Here is a 21,465-nt window from a genome sequence, read left to right on the forward strand (position 1 = left end):
TTTAAATACTTTCTATTTGTCCTCATATCTAGCCTACCAATATGCCACAAAGTGTAGTGATGTGACACAGGATGTCAGTGCACTACACAGGATATCCAACCTGCCCCTTTTGCAGGAATGACACATGTTAAACAATAGACAAACAAAATCTGATTTTGTCATGATAGTCCAAACACCACCCAAGCACTATCCAAAAAGAAGAGAAACGGTATGCTACCAAATCATGGATGTATTTTCCCAAAAGACATGCAACGACTTTGGTTTATGCCTAGACGAAGTGACTGTTTTTCATTTGTGTGAACTCTTTAGGAAGTGTGGGGCCAACATGTCTGTTCCATGAAAACATTGCTACAAATGTAGGACTTTTTTATTCTGTGAGAAATGTGACCTATACAGGTAAAAGCACTGTATGGTCTTTCTACCGTTCTCATGTGTGCAGTATTTTACCATTATTCTATCACTGAAAAAACAACATGATAACAACTGTGTAATACTTCCAGAATAATACTGCCTATATAGTAGTGCCTAATCATGTAGGCTGTCCATCTTACTACAGAAATCATTTGATACAATTACAAGTTCAAAACCTCACTGTGTGAACTCAATCGTTTAATTGTTCTATTGACTGCTCCTATAGTATAATATGGAATACTGGCACATTATACTATAGGAATACTGGCACATTATACTATAGGAATACTGGCACATTATACTATAGGAATACTGGCACATTATACTATAGGAATTCTGGCACATTATACTATAGGAATACTGGCACATTATACTATAGGAATACTGGCACATTATACTATAGGAATACTGGCACATTATACTATAGGAATACTGGCACATTATACTATAGGAATACTGGCACATTATACTATAGGAATACTGGCACATTATACTATAGGAATACTGGCACATTATACTATAGGAATACTGGCACATTATACTATAGGAATACTGGCACATTATACTATAGGAATACTGGCACATTATACTATAGGAATACTGGCACATTATACTATAGGAATACTGGCACATTATACTGTAGGAGTAGTCAAGGCACACTGTTCATTGTATTCTTTTTCAAAGGACCATGCACTGCAAATGTGTTTGTCAATGTCCTGTTTTCTGTTACCAAAATTGCATTTCAGGTAGAGAAGACTCCACCACTGGGGCCAGGATTTTACACCTGTTTTACTGTAGGCCCATGTTCACAGTTTCAGGTTAGGTTTTGCTTTCTTTTGAGTTTGTGCAATGCAAACTAATAATTCAATGTCAAACAGATTTCAAGCAGCACTAGACGCACCTTCTGGTCCATGCCACTGTAGTTGGGTTTAAAGACGTAGTAGGCTGCCCTGGTGACGAGCACATAGCCATTACACTGTGGGAAGGAAGGCTGTGACTCACAGGCAGGGGCCAGGGAGAGGGCTCATCAGGTGGAGAAGCCATGAGGCCAGACATGACGTGAGACCACGCATCAATGAGATATTCCCACAAAACGTTGCACTGATTATCACTGTAGCTAGCCAGTCCATCAGTTTAGGAACCACAACGGGGTCTGATGGCTACCAAATGGCTAAAACACTTCAAAAGTGCAAGCGTAATGTATGATGACCAAGTTTCCAAAGTGAATCAGGAAGTGCAGGAGAGGCCGAGGTGTTGTGGTGTACTATCTAGATCATAAGATCACAGGACAGAGTGTGGCACCTTAATCTCAACCAAGTAAGACGCTCATAAGCTTAATGTCGCTCTCCAGACACAACACATTCACAGCCATTTGCTAGTTAGCAAATAATACAGATTCAATGTACCTTTCCTCAGTAACATCCCCTGAAAGTATGACAATTGTACTATCTATATGAGGTAGGGTACTATTACAAGATAATGAGCTACATCGTCTGTCCGAAATACAATGTAAGCAAAGATGCCCAAGAAAAGTAACATTTTAAATAGTTTGGAATAGGCCTAATGCTGCTTGCAATGTCATGTGCAAAGCACTTTTACACTGTTTACTTAAACTTTTCATAAATGATCACTGCCTTCCCACAGACATCGTAAAAAGAAGGCTACTGCGACTGCGTGTATTATGTTCTAGGCCTATTTGCGCTCTGCAAGGATTGTTTTGCGGACAGATGTCACCCTTAAAGTCAAACTGCAATAAATTTCAAAGAATGTCAAGTAATCTTGAAAACAACACAATAAATAAGATAACACACTGATGATTATGTAGTGATTTGATCTGATTTGAAATGTAAGACATTTGTCCAACTGTGTCCAACACTTAAGAGCCAAACTAGTCGACATCTGGACTTCTTTTGCCTGGCTGTTTTGGCTGTACTATTCATTGCTTTTTAGCATGAACTATCAAGCTGAAATCCAAACGTCAGTATCTTTATGAAAAACATGACTGATGTGCCAATGTAAACCAAACGTTAAAAATGTAAGGTATCAGAGTCCAAAATAAGAAATAATGTATCAGTGCTTATGGCCTATCACTGATCATTCATCACTGGGACACTAAGTCTTACGCTCAGAACGTCTAACCTAATACCAGAGGTTTCAGAATACATGACACAAAGTGAGGTGATAGACATGCAAATGAGATGTAAAACTTTCTCTTCTCTGCATTATGGTCCTCCTTAGTCATGCCTTTGTTGGCCTATATAATTCATAATGAAGTAGACCTATATCATAACTATTTGAACTGTATTAGTAGTTGTACAAAGGAGTGTCAAGCACAGTATGTAGGCCTACATACAAAAAGAGCATAGTGAATTGTAGCAGCAGGGCTCTACAGTGCAACCATTTTACTTGCATATGCGCCTAAATATTATGCTGTGAAACCCCCGAAAAATATCACCCAGATGATAATTGTTGCAATGATTACTTCACTATACCGCACCCCCCCAAGTGCCGTGGAAAATACACTGAGCTCAGATTCATGACCGTCATGCTTGCACCATTACTACCTCAAATACTTTTCATTGTGCTCCTAAATTTCTTTGTATGCTCCTACATTTTTCAACTTAGGCACACACATGCTCCTTGTGAAAAAGGTCACTGTAGAGCCCTGAACAGAATGAGATAGTGTGCCATAACAAGGCCTACATAGCTATCATGGGAGAGTTCCAGCAAGAGACAGGCCTATTAAAACAGAGTTGTCTTTCAAAGACTTTAAATTATTTGGATTTCAGCTGCACATGGTCTCATATCAAAAGGTGTTGGTATTGATATGTGTCTGGCAGCTAACACTGAACTTTTGTTGCGTGGAAACTAGAAACAATTAACAGACAAGGTCTAAATGCATCACTGGCTGGCAACAAATGGATCTAACGCAGAACAGGACACACAGCATATCATCATGTCAATATCAACAGAGCTTCAGGACAAAAGCAAGGATCGTGTCTAAACTTTGTATGCAAACCCAAATGTGGTTGACCACTGATCGTATATGGTGGTGTTGTTCATTTGTAAATATTAATTTGTGGAAACCGTTATTATATAAATTGTGTATTTTTACGCATTGCCAATGTTGCAAGACACAATCAAAATCATCATTTTTTTTCAAGTGACATGAGTTAGTCTTTTCCACATTCCACACAGCATTTGTCATAAGCATCATGTGCTGACCCCAAAAAATATAAATTATTTTACTATACATTTTCTGATGAATCAATGACCAGAAAATCATGTAATGTCATGATACATGAGGTGCCATTTAATGTGTGACCAAACAAGTCCAGTAATCTATGCATGTGTGGATGACAAGTATGATCTATGGTTAGTATTACGTTTGAGTTTGTTCTTTCAGTTCCAAACTGAATGTGTCTGCTAAGACCACATTTGAGCTTGGCGTAATTACTATTATTCTACATTACATCATGACAAAGAGTCACATACAGGACTTGACTGTGGACACTGAACCTGACAGGCACATCATCACACTCTTCAAGTCCTTGCCTGTGATACTCAAATATGGTCCTTCAGTTAGGACAGTAGCACGATTTGGGTGATGCTGGCACTCCTGTCCTCTCTTGTTAAGTCAATACAGTTGGACAACAGGCAGTGACAACTTTATTTCACTGATCAATACTGGTCTACACAAATGCCCCTCACTGCCTGACAACATTACTGCTAGAACAGACCTGTATGGTAGTATCCAGACTTGAGTCTGCAATCTATTCCTGACAACATCCACTGCAGGACAATGAGTCAAATGAACAAAGAACAAATTCAATGTTGTGTTGTATGAGTGAAGTGTGCTATTACAACACCGTAATAAAACATCCTTTATGCAGCTTATGTGTCTTATCTTTTCATAATAATCTCCATCTTTAAGGTAGTCCAGTTTACAACAAAGGCTATTGCTGAAACAATATTTGGCAGGTCACTTTTATAAAACGTCACAGGTTCAGACAGAATCAGAGGCAAAACTAAATTCGGATAAATCTAATTGACAATGAAAAATATGATAGGCTAATCTAATAAGGTCAGAGGCCAGAGCACATACTAAAATATCAGCTGAACATATTGCCCTCATTGGATTTGAAAACCCTTATTATTAATGTGTGACATTTCGCCTAAATATTTCACAAATAAACTAGAATCAACTACCATCACTGATAATAAGATAAAGCCAAACTGCAATCCATAAAGTTTCTATACACAAATTGCCTGTTATTATACATCTTTAAAGGAATTACATTCCTTTGGGGTTTTAAAATATGGAAGATCATTTGATGCCAAAGCCTGATGTCTATTTACTGTCAGAGTGGATGGCCCTGTCCTTCCAAAAACAGCTTCTTTCTGATACACAATTGGTTCTGGAGCTCAGATGTTGAAAATGTAAGAAAGTTAGCAATATTTCACATCCCTGCAAAGAATGTTATGATTGGGCCTGCATACGAAAGTAATAATAGGCCATTTCATCAAGTTGTCTTCTTCATCAAATCAAGGGTACATTTTTGTATAAATACACTGTGGCCCCTGCTCAGCTGGGCCACAGTGACGTTGTTTGTTACAATCAAATGTAAGTGTGAACAGATTGTTTGACTATTGGGGGGGTCTTCCGTCTTGAACTATTGGGGAATGAATATCTTCCATGGTCACAATACATTGCCTGGAATACAGTGAGTGTTGAAGCCAAATAAATACACTTGATGTTACTCACACTTTCCATTGCAGTGGCCTCACACCATATCCTAACTACAGTGAAATAATAACCTTATAGAGAACTTGAGATTAGTCCATATGTAGCACTAACCACTTATTTTCTAATCCTATATGAAAATTATGCCTGTGAGTGTATTACTAAATAATGATCATTGCATTGCTTACTCTACCATAAGTGATCACGCTTTAGCTTGTTTGACAGGTTTTCCTGTCATCAACACAACTCTCTCAACAAACAAGAATAGAATAGGATGGCTGAATAAAAATGATTTAAGTAAATTAACTTATGGTGCATGTGTGCTGCATGTTATAGTCATATGAGTTTAATTACTGCAGGACTATCAGACTAGTTTATTTCAAGAGACGATTATTTGTGTGAGTAGAGGTGAATGACCTGGATGGTGAATAGTTCAGCAGTGTAGGGGTGATTTTCTGTCTGGACTACTGTAGGCCTATGCATTCTGGATATGGGGTTTAATTGCCTCCTTGCTGGAGACCACAGGTTCAAGGTTGTGTACTCTTGTGCACGTGTGCTCACTCTGAGCAGTCAGTGATACTTTTTGCACAAATGAATGAAGGCAATGATGAACTTTATGCCAGCCCATGACCTACCTGTTCTCTGGATATGCACGGTAATGAAGGTCTGCGAGGCATTTTACAGCTGCCATAATAGCTGGTCGACGTTTCCCCCAAAGAAACACAACTGGACCTTCTCCTGGGTCTGATCACAGGGACTTTCTCCTCGTTGCTGGAGATCCTATTCGGCGTTTCCCTTGACGGGTAATAATGGTCAAAACAGAGGGACAAGAGCGAGCCTGAGACACCCGCCAAACACGCAAACACGGGTCTCAGGAGTGCAGGCAGACAGCTCAGACTGGTGAAAGACACCAACCACACAACACTGGCAAACACCAGGATCAGAACACTGTGTTTGAGTTTCAAAGTGGGGATCAGTGTTAGGAGACCCACACACCCCAACACGAATAACAACCTGCCAATCATTTGCATCTGGTGTTGGTCCTCTCCCCACTGCAAAAACCGCAAAACTAAAAAATCCCCTAAGTAACATGATGCTGGCAGTGACACAAGCCAACATTTATTACTTTCCCTCTTTTTCCTCCTTAAATAAAAGGTCAAAAAGAAGAATGCACAGCCTATGCTAAAGAGAGGGCTGATGGACTGAGAGAAGCCCGACAGAAAAGTCCGCAAATCCCAAAAGCTAAAGTCACTTTGCAAGCTCCTGGAAATAAGCAACGAAACTGCAAAAATTGCGAATGCACCCAGGTATAGGCCAGAAATTCTAAATATTTTTGAATTCAGAATGTCCTCAATGCAAAACCTACAGACGTTAAACAAAAATCCCCTTTGATGGACTTGTTTTAAAGGGGTGACGCAGCTCTTCACATAGCCGTTCCTGAAGCTCTCTGTGCTGTTTGCATTGGCAACCCCATCGTGGTGCCTGATTTTACTGTGCAAAACCTCTCCTTCTTCGCGAACAGCCATGTTTCCAACTGTAGCTCCTTGGATTCCTTGAAAAGTTTCCTTCTCCCAATATTCTCGCCGTATTAACTCTCAACTACCTGACGGCAAACGCACTCCATGGTCACTCAAACGTGCACAAGCATTTTGACTAAAAGAAAGAAAGGTGAAATGTTGTTGTTTTTAGAGAAAAGGGACTCTGTGTCGCCGCCTAGATGTGACAATCCGCTACAAAAACTACAGATCAACACAGGCACGCGCTCTGCAGCACTAAAAACAAACCGTGCACTCTCATGGTCTGTCAGTAGAAGAGTGCTGCTATATAAAAGCTAAGACTGTCAGAGTTAATCAGCTCGAGTTAACATTTTGTCATTTTAGTGCACGCATTTTTAAATCACAATTAATTGCATTGTCTGAACGCGTTCAAAATAAACTGAAAACCTCAAAAATAGATAATCTATACAGCTAAAAACAACCACACAACGTCAACATGTTGACAGTGAGGAAAGTGTGCGTTTATCAATTTACCTGATTTTGGTTACCGTTACTTTGGACAAAATCCAAACGTCAAATGATCTTGCTTTCAAACAGATATGCAACTTGATCTGTTTCTTTGGGATTTTAGGATCGGTAAAGTACATGTTGGCCAAAAATAAGGCCCATTATTTGAAGGTTTAGCCATTATTATTAGTGGTAGTAGAAGTAGTAGTAATAATAGTAGTAGTATTACTATTATTATTACACATTTTTTATAGTGTAATTACATAGCCAGGCTATTGTACCCCTATCTAGGCCTAGTTACTCTGGCAGGCCTGTGATATTGAAAGATTTCCAAATATGTTCAACTAACGAAATCTACCACTTCATTTTTGAAAATATGTTTAATTTTAGAATACCTATTTTTGTATGTGTTCTAATGAGACTTTGTAAATGAAAGCATTGTTCCTCCACGGAATCGCATCTTTAGAGCACTACATATATCAGAGGACTCTATTTGGATAAAGCAAGTGATATGTATGTAAGAATAAGGAAAGCACCTTCAAAATCGCAATTTTCAGGGGTAAATAGTTGATTTCGACGAGATTGTAGATTATGTTTAACATTAGGTGTATTGAGTAATTGCAAGCTTTTACTTTGTGTATTGTGGGTGGTTTCTGATTTATTCAGCAGTGTCTGGTGAAGAATTTCACATCACATCTGTAATCTACTTGTTTCCCTTTGCACAGACGTCAATAGGAAAAGTAATCAAGCTCTAATCGGTTATCTGAGGCGCTTGTTGGTGGGAAGCTCTATCATCATGGTAAGCTTGGAAGAAATAATATAATATGTACGATATATCAAAAGTGACTGCAAACGTAATAATTAAATGCACCAGAAATCTCTGGTATCTGTAGTTGGATGGAAAGGCTACTTAGCTAGCTATCCATAGCAATGAGTAAGCATTTAGTTAAGCTTACTAGCCACGCTGCTGTAACTTACCGGTTAAGAAAAATGTAATGAAATATAATAGCTGGCTAGGCTAACAACCAATGCTATGGCTGCACCCCTAACCTGTGACTATCCCATATTTTGGGTAGAATATGATAGTAGTAGCTAACTTCTTTCTTAATGTTATTGGACATAGCTAACATTTTAATCAATGGTAGCTAACTAGCTAGCTAATGTTATCCATTCAGCTAGCTACCTACCTACCTACCTAGATTAGTTGTTCACAACTTGAAGTCAAACTTCACTGTGTGAAGACCAATCTGTGTTGCTAGCTAGTTAGTTAAATCAGATCTATTTTAGCTGAGTCATTGCCTTGTTAAAGATACGTAAGAAGTAACTGTTACCATTAAAAGGTGGGCTTTGGGCAGCCAATATAAACAATGGAGCAATAATGGGTTCCATGATAACATTAAATGGAACTTGATTATGGAATCAATGATGACATATTGTCCTATGACGACAGCAACATGTAGGTTTCTAGATTGTAAGACTCATTTTTGTATTTTTCTTAGTTCCGCAACCAGTATGACAATGATGTCACCGTTTGGAGTCCACAGGTAAGAGTCTGCAAATACAGGTAATGTAACAGTCAGCAATTTCAGCTGCAATATTTGTGACTCATAACAGGTCACTGTCTTATGTTTCAGGGGCGTATTCATCAGATTGAATATGCTATGGAAGCAGTGAAACAAGGATCTGCCACAGTGGGTCTGAAATCTCGCAGTCATGCTGTACTTGTGGCTCTGAAGGTACAATTTACATTGATTTTACATTTGCATTCAAGAACATGATTATATGAAAAGCAGTGTAAAAGTAGTTTATTTTTAATCCTAATTTTGTGTTCTTGTCCAGCGAGCTCAGTCCGAGTTGGCTGCCCATCAGAAGAAAATTCTACACGTCGACAGCCATATTGGCATCTCCATTGCTGGCCTCACTGCTGATGCAAGGCTACTCTGGTAAGAGGATCTGTTGTGCATGGTTATTCATATTCTTGAAGAGAATTAGACAGTATTCTTCTGACTGAGGTTAACACTTCTCTCCTCCATCATACTCCTTCAGCAACTTTATGCGTCAGGAGTGCCTGGACTCCAGGTTCGTGTTTGATCGGCCTCTCCCTGTGTCCCGCTTGGTCACACTAATTGGAAGCAGTATCCTTTTACCACAAATGTAGTTTTTATGATGCTTAACATGAATTGTCTGTATTGATCATTTGAAAAGTTATTATACCGTTGCAACTAAGACAATCCACCTTGACCTAGCACTCAGAAACCCAGATCCCTACACAGAGATATGGAAGAAGGCCTTATGGTGTGGGATTACTCATCGCAGGATATGATGTAAGATATGTATTGGTTGGTTTGTTCCTCTGTAAATATTAGTGGAGTAGTATGTCATATCTAATATTGTCTGTCTTTTCTAGGATATGGGGCCACACATTTTCCAGACCTGCCCCTCTGCCAACTACTTTGATTGCAAGGCCATGTCCATAGGGGCCCGCTCCCAGTCTGCACGTACCTATCTGGAAAGACATATGGACACTTTTCTCGACTGTGAGTATTTTAAGCCTTTTCTTCTCTGCTTCTGATGTAAGCACATTGTAAAACTTTCATTCTGTCTTGTAGGTGAACTGAATGACCTGGTTCAACATGGCCTCCGGGGACTGAGAGAAACTCTACCTGCAGAACAAGATCTTACCACAAAGGTAAACCTTAAGCTTACTGCAAGCTCTATGGAGACGCAAGATTCAGAGCGTAGCGCAATGTTGGAATGTCGTTTTTTGTCACAAAAGGGGCGGGTTCTTGTAATACCATCCGCCATTCAACATACTTTTCTACTACCTGAAAATTGAGATGCGCCGTATCATTCTTTCCGCAGCCGTGGGGGGAGTGTTGTCACTTGGTTCCATCGATCCGATCTATAGGTTATTAATCAAATTAGCCTATTTTGCATTGATAATCAAACAACAAGAATCCACCCAAAAGGGTATTTTGTTTAGAAGTTATAACTATCAGGCTAGTGTGAAATTGTATAACCTGCTATAGCCAACTAGCTAGCCATATGATTTTTTCTCTGCGAGCAAAACATTATGATGTTCTGTTTTTAGCTGATATGGGAATTAATACACAAGCAGCATATCAAACTGGGATAATGTTTTGGGTTACACTTAGTGATGTTACGTTTGATGCCTGAATTCTGAGGCATACGTCAAAATCGCTAAGAAGTGTACTTCGAGGCAGTGTGCAAATGACTGTATCATGAATATCAGAAGCATGTGATTAATGACATGAAGCTTCGTTTCGTCGAACAACCACCTGATTGGTTTGGTAGAAGACAAAAAGGCCATGCTGAGCACACGCTAATTTGGCTGCTCTAAATTATTTTTGAACAGCAGACGTAACTAGTGTACACTGTGTTGATTAAAGCCTTGAGTAAAGAACCTATTTGACACAATTGTCTTGAAAACCTCAGCTTCAGGAAGCTTTGTTTCCCCATCAGTAGTTAAACCTGCAAGTATACGAATATTTGCCAGTGCATATGTTTTAATTATAAATCTGATTTATTTCATAAGGAGATAGATGTGGGAAGTAAAAAAAAAAGCTAGCTAGCTTCCTATGTTTAAAGCCAGCTAGCCAGGCTACCAGCTAGTTACTAATAAAAATGAAAATATTACAAAACTTTGCTATCGCCCCCTTGTGAGTCACTTTACATTTACCTACATGTAAATATTTCCTCAATTACCTCAACTAACTTGTGCCCCCGCATATTGACTCTGTACCGGTACACCCTGTATATAGCCTCGCTACTGTTATTTTATTATTGTTCTTTAATTATGTTATTTTTCTATTCTTGTTTTATGTTTTTATTTTTTAACTTCAGTTTATTTTAGTAAATAATTTCTTAACACCTATTTTTCTTAACTGCATTGTTGGTTAAGGGCTTGTAAGTAAACATTTCACCAAGGTCTACACCTGTTCTATTTGGCGTATGTGACAAATAAAATTTGATTTTATTTTAATGGGAGTGGGACCGTCAAGGATATCATGTTACCAAAACGTATCCCCTGCTCCAAAAATCCCACTGCACCCACATGCACGTAGATCAACGGAGTGAAGCTTGTAGTAACCTTAAGACTTTTAATATCAGGCTACTGTCCAATTATCTACTCCTCACCTTGAAGTGGGCTCTCATTTGCTCCCCCTTATGGGATGGACTGGTATAACTACTATGTGAAAACACCTTCTAGCCATTCTTACACTAATCCAGTGTTTTTAAATTCATGAGGGGTTCTGAGAGAAGGGTAGGGGTTCGGAACACAAGTTCATTCACAGATTGACAACTTACTGTCTGCCCTTTTAGAATGTGTCCGTTGGGATTGTTGGCAAGGACATGGAGTTCACCATCTACGATGATGGCGATGTGGCATCATTCCTTGAAGGCCTTGAGGAGAGACCACAGAGAAGGGTAAAGAACAACTTGGCAAATGTTGAATACAAATATTTTCTCTGAGGAAACTTGTCAAGAGGAACGGTTATTGCCTTAACTGAATAATGTACCGTCAATAATCTTATTATCTCCATACCTGACAATGCACATGCCTTGTCCTCTTGTTGTACTGCAGGTTGCCCAGCCAGATGACGAGCCGGCAGCAGAGAAGCCAGAAGAACCCATGGAGCTCTGAGATTAACGTGTGTCCCAGACAGTGTGAAGATGACAACGCTCTTATCCCTGATTCATTCAGTCAATATTCCACCCACACTCACTTGTAACTGTATCAACATGGAGAACAATTACCATTATACTTGTGTATGTTCAAGTCGACTATCTATGATTTTTGTGAACGGTTCAATGTTTGCATATATTTTTTGTCATTAAAGACAAACCTTTTCTGAAATTGTCTGGTTCGTTAAACTTCTTATGGCTGGGGGGCAGTATTGAGTAGCTTGGATGAATAATGTGCCCAGAGTAAACTGCCTGCTACTCAGGCCCAGAAGCTAAGATATGCATATTATTAGTAGATTTTGATAGAAAACACTCTGAAGGTTCTAAAACTGTTTGAATGATGTCTGTGAGTATAACAGAACTCATATGGCAGGCAAAAACCTGAGAAAAAATCCAACCAGAAAGTGGGAAATCTGAGGTTTGTATGTTTTCAAGTCTTTGCCTATCCAATATACATGTCTATATATATGTCAATATATATGTCAATGTCAATATATGTCTATGGGGTCATTTAGCACTTCCTAAGGCTTCCACTAGATGTCAACAGTCTTTAGAACCTTGTTTCAGACTTCTACTGCGAAGGGGGAGTGAATGAGAGCTGTTTCAAACAGGTATCTGGCAGAGTGCCATGAGCTCAGGCTCACGTGCGCCTGTGAGAGTTAGCTGCGTTAATTTTCCTTTCTAAATACAAAGGAATTGTCCGGTTGGAATATTATTGAAGATTTATGATAAAAACATCCTTAAGATTGATTCTATACATCGTTTGACATGTTTCTACGAACTGTAATGGAATTGTCGTCTGAACTAAGTGCCTGCCCCTTGTGAATTTGGATTTGTGAACTAAACGCGTGAACAAAAAGGAGGTATTTGGACATAAATTATGGACTTCATCGAACAAAACAAACATTTATTGTGGATCTGGGATTCCTGGGAATGCATTCTGATGAAGATCATCAAAGGTAAGTTAATATTTATAATGCTATTTCTGACTTCTGTTGACTCCACAACATGGCGGGTATCTATGGCTTGTTTTGGTCTCTGAGCGCTGTACTCAGATTATTGCATGGTGTGCTTTTTCCGTAAAGCTTTTTCGAAATCTGACACAGCAGTTGCATTAAGGTGAAGTTTATCTATAATTACCTGCATTAAACTTGTATCTTTTATCAATGTTTATTTTGAGTATTTCTGTAAATTGATGTGGCTCTACAAAATCACCGGATGTTTTGGAAGCAAAACATTAGCAAACATAACACACCAATGTAAACTGAGAATTGTGGATATAAATATGAACTTTATCGGACAAAACATACATGTATTGTGTAACATGAAGTCCTATGAGTGTCATCTGATGAAGATCATCAAAGGTTAGTGATTAATTTTATCTCTGCTTTTTGTGACTCCTCTTTGGCTGGAAAAATGGTGGTGTTTTTCTGTGACTAGGTGCTGACCTAACATAATCACATGGTATGCTTTCGTCGTAAAGCCTTTTTGAAATCGGACACTGTGGTGGGATTAACAACAATTTGATATTTAAAATGGTGTAAAATACTTGTATGTTTGAGGAATTTTAATTATTAAATTTCTGTTGTTTGTATTTGGCGCCCTGCACTTTCACTGGCTTTTGTCATATCGATCCCGTTAACGGGATTTCAGCCGTAATAGGTTTTTAAAAGAAATGTAACATCACGTTTATCTTTTCTCATTACTGCATTGTCATTCTATGTTCTTATGTGGCCACTCGGTGGTGGATGTTTTCAAAGAGGTAGGAACCAAAGTGGGGGTTTATTTATGCTTAAACACCAACTGAACTTTGAACAAAAAAATAAAAACATAGATGTTCAAACTTCATGACTAACCCAGGATTACTATGGACTTTATTGAATCGTAATCATTGGTAAAACAACCTACTTACAAACCCAACTGAAATGGTAACCTTATATAATGTGGCTTGGTCAACCTTCTGGATTGGACCATACCAAGTGATGGGCGGATGGGTCAATTATAAACAAAATCTACAATTCAATATTTCATAAATAGCAAATGTATAAATTACTTGTAGCAAAAACATGTAAAGCATCAGTTCAGTACATCCATGGAGGCAATATAGAATATTGTTACATTGGGCAACACTCAGAATTTCGTCTTCGTGTCTAGACATCCGGGTTATTTGTCCCTTTTCACTTGCTGTATCAGTGATGTGGCTCAGAAAGTAGCTAATCTTCCACGTCACAGGGAAGTGGGGAACGGACAGCTCGAGAAGATCTCTGAGCAATTTACAGATGCCCAAGTAAATAAGAGACGCGACATCTGAGGCTATTTTGAAATATAGTAAACGTGCAGTAAGGTAGCTAAAGTGCTTATTTCTCTATCGTAACCAAGTGCGGAAGGATTGGTTTGGGTAATTGTATTCCAAATATGTTTTGGTATCTATCCACCATTTGCAAGCTAACGCTAGCTGTCATGGACGACAAGCGTTTGAGCTTGCTCTATTTGCAATAACAAAACGTCCGACTAGTTTACTAGGCTCTGTGAAGTGATACAGCCATATTGCATTTTTGTTGTTGTTGTGAATGTCACTGATTGAGCTGCATAATTCGTTAGGCTATTGACTTGTCAATAACTAGCGTACTAGCTAACTAATAGCCGAGGCGGCCTGTGTGAATTAATAACATTTACTGGCTACTCAACAACAACAAAAACCTAGCTACTATAGTACAAGCTAGCTAACTGAATTGTCTACGTGATGTGTCGACTAGCTACCACATATTTCTTAGTTACAGCAGTGCAATATTCGAAAGCATGAATCGTGTTCAATAACTTATGTGTAATAGCACCTATTTACATTTGTCGGATTATGCATTAACATTACTTGATGGGTACTTCATAGGAATCATCTTAACAGTTTTGTTGATTGGGGTGCTGCAAGAGGAAAGTGGATCCATCCGGCAAAATGACAGCCGCAGAGAATGTTTGTTACACTTTGATCAATGTTCCAAATGACTCCGAACCTCCATCGGAAGTCAGTCTCAAAGCAGACTTGGGTAAGTATCCTCTGTTGACCCTATCTGCATTGGCAATAGGCACTTAACCGCCCCTAAACTATCAGTGTGACTGATCTGTAATTATTGTGACTTTAAGAGTAATACAATGTTATTTTTCCTGATATCAGAAAAAGGAGAGATCAAGGCAAAGACAGAGGCCCTGAAGAAGGTAATCATCATGATTCTGAATGGAGAGAAGCTGCCAGGCCTACTGATGACAATCATCCGATTTGTCCTCCCACTTCAAGACCACACCATTAAAAAGCTTCTGCTAGTCTTCTGGGAGATTGTCCCCAAAACGACTCCAGATGGCAAGCTGCTACAGGAGATGATCCTTGTCTGTGACGCCTACAGAAAGGTATGGTAGCATACTACACAAGTGTACTGTCACTGCATGTCTGAATGTTAAATACATTATATAATTAGCACAAGAAAGTATGACATGTGACTATTACATTTAATGCCTCTTATTCAAGGGTATGTTTGTCTGTTTCAGGACTTGCAGCACCCCAACGAGTTCATCCGTGGATCCACCCTGCGCTTTCTGTGCAAGTTGAAGGAGTCTGAGCTGCTGGAGCCCCTCATGCCAGCCATCCGCGCCTGCCTGGAGCACCGCCACAGCTACGTTCGCCGCAATGCTGTACTGGCCATCTACACCATCTACAGGTACACTTACTGTAGTGATACAATATGGAAGTCCCGTATGACTGTTTATGACCCTTAATGGGGAACATGGCATTTACTTGAGCAATTTTATTTCCATCTCAGGAACTTTGAAAATCTTATCCCAGATGCCCCTGAGTTGATCCATGATTTTCTTGTGAATGAAAAAGATGCCAGCTGCAAGAGAAATGCTTTCATGATGCTCATTCACGCAGACCAGGTCAATTGCATCTTCACTTTTTTTAGTAGAGACCAATCACCAACATTTTTCTGTGTCTGGGACTAACACTGGTCATTTCCACTGTGCAGGACAGAGCTCTGGATTACCTCAGCACCTGCATTGATCAAGTGCATACATTTGGAGATATTCTCCAGTTGGTCATTGTGGAGCTGATTTACAAGGTGAGTACTTCAGACATTTTCCCACCAGAAACCTCCCAGATATCTCTCTTGAGAAATGTGTAAAGAATCCATTGGACGGCACACAATAGGCCCAAACCGTCGTTTGGGTTAGGGGAGGGTTTGGCCGGCAGGGATGTCCTTGTCTCATCCCGCACTAGCGACTCCTGTGGCTGGCCGGGCTCAGTACATGCTGACACGGTTGCCAGGTGTACGGTGGTTCTTCTGACACGTTGGTGCGGCTGGCTTCCGGGTTAAGTTGGCATTGTGTCAAGAAGCAGTGCTGCTTGGCTGGGTTGTGTTTCGGAGGACGCACGACTCTAGACCTTCGCCTCTCCCGAGTCCATAATGGGAGTTGCAGCGATGAGACAAGACTAACTACCAATTGGATACCATGAAATTGGGGAGAAAAAGGGCTAAAAAAAAAAGAAGCTTCAATTGAAAATTATATCCATGTAAGTACTAGCATTTTTATTTGCCATGTCTCTTGTTTCCTCAATGTTTAGGTGTGCCACGCTAACCCGTCTGAGCGTGCCCGCTTCATCCGCTGCATCTACAACCTGTTGCAGTCCTCCAGCCCAGCCGTCAAGTACGAGGCAGCTGGCACTCTTGTCACGCTGTCCAGCGCACCCACTGCCATCAAGGTACCCCGTCTCACTTATCTACATCATGGCACTGCTGTCGATTTTAGTCTGGCATTGTGTGTCTTTCAATGGCATTTGTGTGGTTGTTCTAGGCTGCTGCCCAGTGCTACATTGACCTGATCATCAAGGAGAGTGACAACAACGTGAAGCTGATCGTCCTGGATCGTCTGATAGAGCTGAAGGAGCATCCCACTCATGAACGTGTTCTCCAGGTACTCCAACTTCACTTTCATTAATGTTGCTCCTGGTGAACAGACTCCATGTTAGGTACCAGTAAGTCTTTGAAGTGTAATAATAACCTGGTTAACATGTCTGTTCTCTGTCCACCCAGGACCTGGTGATGGACATTCTGCGTGTTTTGAGCACGCCTGACCTCGAGGTCCGGAAGAAGACCCTGCAGCTGGCCTTGGACCTAGTCTCATCCCGGAACGTAGAGGAGGTGGGGGTGTCATCCTCAGGACTAATCTCTCCTGTCTCTGTGGACTCGCCTCTCCTGTCTATTTTGTAAAAGGATGATTATTCTAACTAAGGTGTTTGTGTGTTTGTGTTCCAGTTGGTGATAGTTCTGAAGAAGGAGGTGATTAAGACCAACAATGTGACGGAGCATGAGGACACTGATAAATTCAGGCAGCTGCTGGTGCGCACCCTCCACTCATGCAGTGTACGCTTCCCTGACATGGCGGCCAATGTCATTCCTGTGGTGAGTCTACCGATCTACCCTGTTCTCACACACACCCTGAAATCAAACACAGCTAGGGTCATTCTGTCCTCTGTGATGTATTCTAAATAACATACGTGTGTCACTCAGCTGATGGAGTTCCTGAGTGACACTAATGAGGCAGCTGCGGCTGATGTGCTGGAGTTTGTGAGGGAGGCCATTCAGAGGTTCGACAACCTGAGGCCCCTCATCATCGAGAAGATGCTGGAAGTCTTCCACGCCATCAGGACTGTCAAGTAAGACCAAGACCGACAAGCTTACATATAAATAGACAATCATAGGATGCTTTTGGAGAATTACTGATTTATTTTTTTATGCTGACATCCAATCTTTTAAACTGTGTTAGGATCTACAGAGGAGCGCTTTGGATCCTGGGAGAATACTGCAGCACTAAAGAGGACATTCAGAGTGTGATGACAGAAGTGCGCAGGTCGCTTGGAGAGGTGTGTGTGCTTATGGATTATTCATTCACTTTCAGCGCCCAATACCAGAGTGATACTTGATGCCAGTTGCTTATGTCTGTCCCTTTTTCAGATTCCCATAGTAGAGAACGAGATCAAGAAAGAGGCTGGGGAGGGGAAGCCGGAAGAAGAGGTGAGCGCAGCTCCAGCAGCCAAACTGGTGACAGAGATGGGCACCTACGTCACACAGAGCGCCCTCAGCTCCTCCCGTCCCTCAAAGAAGGAAGAGGACAGGTAAAATAAATCACCTTTTGTGTCTAAAATGCACAGTTTCTTAGCTTTCAGTGATTGTCTTTCAGAAGTGGATGATATGTCACTAAATGAAACTGTCATCTCTTTCCCTGTAGGCCTCCTCTCAGGGGCTTCTTGATGGACGGAGACTTCTATGTGGCAGCCTCTTTAGCCACAACCCTGACCAAAGTGGCCCTGCGATATGTCACCATAGTTCAAGACAAAAAGAGACAGAATGTAAGTATAGAAACGGTTGTGAAACAGTTGTGATTTAGGTGTTCCATGTTCACTGTCCATTGAAAGTCATGAAGTGATTCTAATGCTCTATCACCGTCTCCCCTTCAGTCCTTTGTGGCTGAGTCTATGCTGATCATGGCCACCATCCTCCACTTGGGCAAGTCCTCTCTGCCCAAGAAGCCCATCACAGACGACGATGTGGACCGCATCTCTCTGTGCCTCAAGGTGCTGTCCGAGTGTTCGCCCCTCATGAACGACATCTTTAACAAGGAGTGCCGCAAGTCCCTGTCTCACATGCTCACTGTCAGGCTGGAGGAGGAGAAGCTATCTCAGAAGGTAGGGAGGAGCACTGGCTGCTAGATTACTAGGCCATAGCTTCCAGTCCACTTCTCACTAAACCACTGCCTTCTCCCAGTTCAATCAGCTATACTCTAGTTCTCCCTTCACCTGGCTGCCTATCCATTTGGACACTGCTGGATTGTATTGCTATGTGCTGATGGTGTTCTGTGCTCTTATCCAAAGAAAGAGTCAGAGAAGCGGAACGTGCTGGTGCAGGCAGACGACCCCATTTCCTTTATGCAACTGACGGCCAAGAACGAGACGTCCTCCAAGGAGGACCAGTTCCAGCTCAGTTTACTGGCTGCCATGGGAACCACTCTTAAAAAGGAGGCTAACGACCCCATGGCCTCCAAACTCAACAAGGTACACATACAAGGACCCAGTAGACACACACACTGTTCTGTTACAGAATTACAAAATTGTGTGCTTGTGAAATCACACGGTCATGTGCCTTTTTGGATAGTAGATGTGTGATATACCTCAAGTTGCCAGCAGGTGGCTTTGTGTTTCCAACGTGACAGTGAGCAGAGTTTTCTAGTTCTGTTCCACAGGAACGACTATGAAAGAGGGAATTAATATAACAACATTTCTAGGTTCAGGCTATGGCATGGATTGTATCAGGATCCTATTCTGAAATGTACGTTTTCATCTTAGCTATTAGTGCTGTTGAGGTAGTTATTGACAGTTGCTCCGTTGTATAACAACAGGTTGGTGAGGACCATGTCATTCTGAGTGTATGTTGTATTGCAGGTTACCCAGCTGACTGGTTTCTCAGACCCAGTCTATGCTGAGGCCTATGTCCATGTCAACCAGTATGACATTGTGCTGGACGTGCTGGTCGTCAACCAAACCAACGACACCCTTCAGAATTGCACCCTGGAGCTGGCGACATTGGGTGAGGTTCTAGTCTATACTTCATATGACTATAGTTCATATGACTATATGCAGAGTCATACAACCTTACTAAGGGTTGTTTCAGGGCAATTTCTCTTGTTTGCCATAGGTGATGTTGATATCAGCATTAGACATACCTTTCAATCCAACAGGTGACCTCAAGCTGGTTGAGAAGCCTTCTCCTCTCACTCTGGCACCCCATGACTTTGCCAACATCAAGGCTAACGTCAAAGTGGCGTCCACAGAGAATGGCATCATATTTGGCAACATAGGTAAGCGGATCACTTCTAACTTCTGTCAGAATACTTGTCATGAATAATCTGATGCCAGCCTCCACTCCATGTGTATGACATCAGTTCTAATGTCTGTCTGTCTCTCAGTGTATGACGTATCAGGAGCTGCCAGCGACAGGAACTGCGTGGTCCTCAGTGACATCCACATTGACATCATGGACTACATCCAGCCAGCCTCGTGCACAGATGCAGAGTTCAGACAGATGTGGGCTGAGTTTGAGTGGGAGAATAAGGTACTACCGCTAGATAAGAGAACTGTCCATATTTGGTTTTGTTTTGTTAGTGTGTTCAGTGGATGATCGTAATAACACTGTTTATTCTAGGTGACAGTGAACACCAACATTGCAGACCTGAACGAGTACCTCCACCACATCCTCAGCTCCACCAACATGAAGTGCCTGACCCCAGAGAAGGTACAGTAGTCGTGGAATATTGCCGTTAGAACTACATCAATAGGACGATGATGTGTAGAACAGAAAACCTGGCAGATGGGAAGGCTAATGAGTGGAAGTTGTCAGAGCGTCTAACTTTTCTGTTGCTGCTACCTTTTTTACAGTGTTAGGATTTGATTTCTAAATGGCTTTTTATAATTATCTGATTGAATCAATCCGTTTGATAAGAAAAGGGCGCCCTGCGAGGTACAGGCAATGTGTACCTATTTATTTTGTATCAAGTTCTTCATCAATCCACTGATGGATTTAGACCGTTAAGATGAGCTTGACTCTCTTGTCATAGCCCTGTCTTCAGCAAATTCAGCACATTTCATACTCCTACTACTGGGTCAAATAGGTAGTAATGCATGTGATGCTCACTCACACAACCTTGTCTGTCCTTACAACCAGGCACTTTCTGGTTTCTGTGGCTTCATGGCTGCCAACCTGTATGCCCGCTCCATCTTCGGTGAAGACGCCCTGGCCAACGTCAGCATTGAGAAGCCCATCCACCTGGGTCCTGATGCCCCTGTCAACGGACACATCCGCATCCGGGCCAAGAGCCAGGTGAGAAACTCACTCCCCACTCAGACTACATCCCAAAATGCACCCTATTCCCTATATAGTGCACTCTTTTTGGGATGCAGACGACGTAATGATAGAATAATGCAAACATCGGGGTGGAATTGTTTATTAAAGTTTATACATTGCAAGTAACCCTTCCCTTCTTTCTACAGGGTATGGCATTGAGTCTGGGTGACAAGATCAACCTTTCCCAGAAAAAAACATCTATATAAAGTGAACTGAAAACCAGCAGTCCAACTGAGAACTCCACATTACTGGATAAGATTCATCTGCAAAGAAATGTGCTTTCTGCTCGTCCTCTCTAGTCTCGTCTGTCTCTGGCCATAAAGCGCTACAATATTTTTTTGATGGCCATTTTGATTAAGTACTGTTCTATGTCTGTATGAGAAATGGTTTTACACCTCCTGTGTCAGGACGAAACTCCCTCTTATTGTCCTCCAAGTGATATCCTTGGCCTTTCTTTCATTTTCAATAAACATGTCATATATAACAAAACATACTCCCAACATTTGTCAGACGATGGGCTGTTTGCGTGTTCAGTCGTTCTTTACTCACACTAAAGGAATGCGAGGTAGGAAAAACTTTGGATCCACAATCCCTTAACTACGCCATTGACAAAAGTTATGACAGTAAAGTGAAATGCAATGTCAGACTAAACCATGAA

The 21,465-nt window shown here is 41.1% G+C and overlaps 3 protein-coding genes across 8 annotated transcripts in view; 2 read left to right on the forward strand and 1 right to left on the reverse strand.

Annotated features, from left to right (window-relative positions):
• The window catches only part of LOC112235140 (cGMP-inhibited 3',5'-cyclic phosphodiesterase B), a 93,548-nt gene extending 86,659 nt beyond the window's left edge, over positions 1–6,889 (reverse strand). For 2 of the 4 annotated variants that reach the window (XM_042321151.1, XM_042321152.1), the window contains exon 1: positions 5,791–6,889. In XM_042321151.1, the coding sequence (XP_042177085.1) occupies positions 5,791–6,681 (891 nt within the window). In that variant the 5' untranslated portion in view covers positions 6,682–6,889. The remainder of the gene's footprint in view (positions 1–5,790) is intronic. The other 2 variants (XM_042321153.1, XM_042321150.1) reach the window with 1 other exon arrangement.
• Positions 6,890–7,841: 952 nt separating this feature from the next.
• On the forward strand, positions 7,842–12,037 carry LOC112235132 (proteasome subunit alpha type-1). The gene is made up of 10 exons (XM_024403524.1): positions 7,842–7,957; positions 8,658–8,702; positions 8,793–8,894; positions 8,998–9,101; positions 9,205–9,293; positions 9,412–9,482; positions 9,566–9,695; positions 9,768–9,847; positions 11,503–11,607; positions 11,765–12,037. Exons 1-10 carry the CDS (start codon positions 7,955–7,957, stop codon positions 11,822–11,824), a joined length of 789 nt encoding a protein of 262 aa, XP_024259292.1. The 5' UTR covers positions 7,842–7,954; the 3' UTR covers positions 11,825–12,037.
• A 2,005-nt stretch (positions 12,038–14,042) lies between these two features.
• Positions 14,043–21,307, forward strand: LOC112235133 (coatomer subunit beta). Of its 3 annotated transcripts, none has more exons than XM_024403527.2 (22): positions 14,043–14,152; positions 14,753–14,906; positions 15,035–15,264; positions 15,403–15,572; positions 15,675–15,789; positions 15,879–15,971; positions 16,475–16,612; positions 16,705–16,824; positions 16,944–17,051; positions 17,166–17,312; positions 17,421–17,566; positions 17,677–17,773; positions 17,865–18,025; positions 18,139–18,259; positions 18,368–18,595; positions 18,782–18,961; positions 19,349–19,493; positions 19,645–19,764; positions 19,873–20,018; positions 20,109–20,198; positions 20,628–20,783; positions 20,954–21,307. In XM_024403527.2, the coding sequence occupies exons 2-22, from the start codon at positions 14,816–14,818 to the stop codon at positions 21,011–21,013; spliced, it is 2,862 nt and encodes a 953-aa protein (XP_024259295.1). In that variant the 5' UTR covers positions 14,043–14,152; positions 14,753–14,815; the 3' UTR covers positions 21,014–21,307. The 3 variants fall into 3 exon arrangements, with proteins under 3 accessions (XP_024259295.1, XP_024259294.1, XP_024259293.1); XM_024403526.2 differs by having other exon boundaries at positions 14,060–14,209; XM_024403525.2 differs by having other exon boundaries at positions 14,074–14,263.
• The last annotated feature ends 158 nt before the right edge of the window (positions 21,308–21,465 follow it).

Source organism: Oncorhynchus tshawytscha, linkage group LG04, assembly GCF_018296145.1.
Source record: "Oncorhynchus tshawytscha isolate Ot180627B linkage group LG04, Otsh_v2.0, whole genome shotgun sequence".
NCBI lineage: Eukaryota > Metazoa > Chordata > Actinopteri > Salmoniformes > Salmonidae > Oncorhynchus > Oncorhynchus tshawytscha.

What these genes read in the sequence shown, in the direction of transcription:
- LOC112235132 (XM_024403524.1), top strand. An exon ending in CTGTACTTGTGGCTCTGAAG is followed by an intron (nt 8,895 to 8,997) that starts GTACAATTTACA and finishes GTTCTTGTCCAG; the next exon opens with CGAGCTCAGTCCGAGTTGGC. An exon ending in TACTCATCGCAGGATATGAT is followed by an intron (nt 9,483 to 9,565) that starts GTAAGATATGTA and finishes TGTCTTTTCTAG; the next exon opens with GATATGGGGCCACACATTTT.
- LOC112235133 (XM_024403527.2), top strand. Translation starts at nt 14,816, where the DNA reads ATGACAGCCGCAGAGAATGTTTGTTACACTTTGATCAATGTTCCAAAT. An exon ending in GCCATCTACACCATCTACAG is followed by an intron (nt 15,573 to 15,674) that starts GTACACTTACTG and finishes TTTCCATCTCAG; the next exon opens with GAACTTTGAAAATCTTATCC. An exon ending in TGCGCAGGTCGCTTGGAGAG is followed by an intron (nt 17,774 to 17,864) that starts GTGTGTGTGCTT and finishes TCCCTTTTTCAG; the next exon opens with ATTCCCATAGTAGAGAACGA.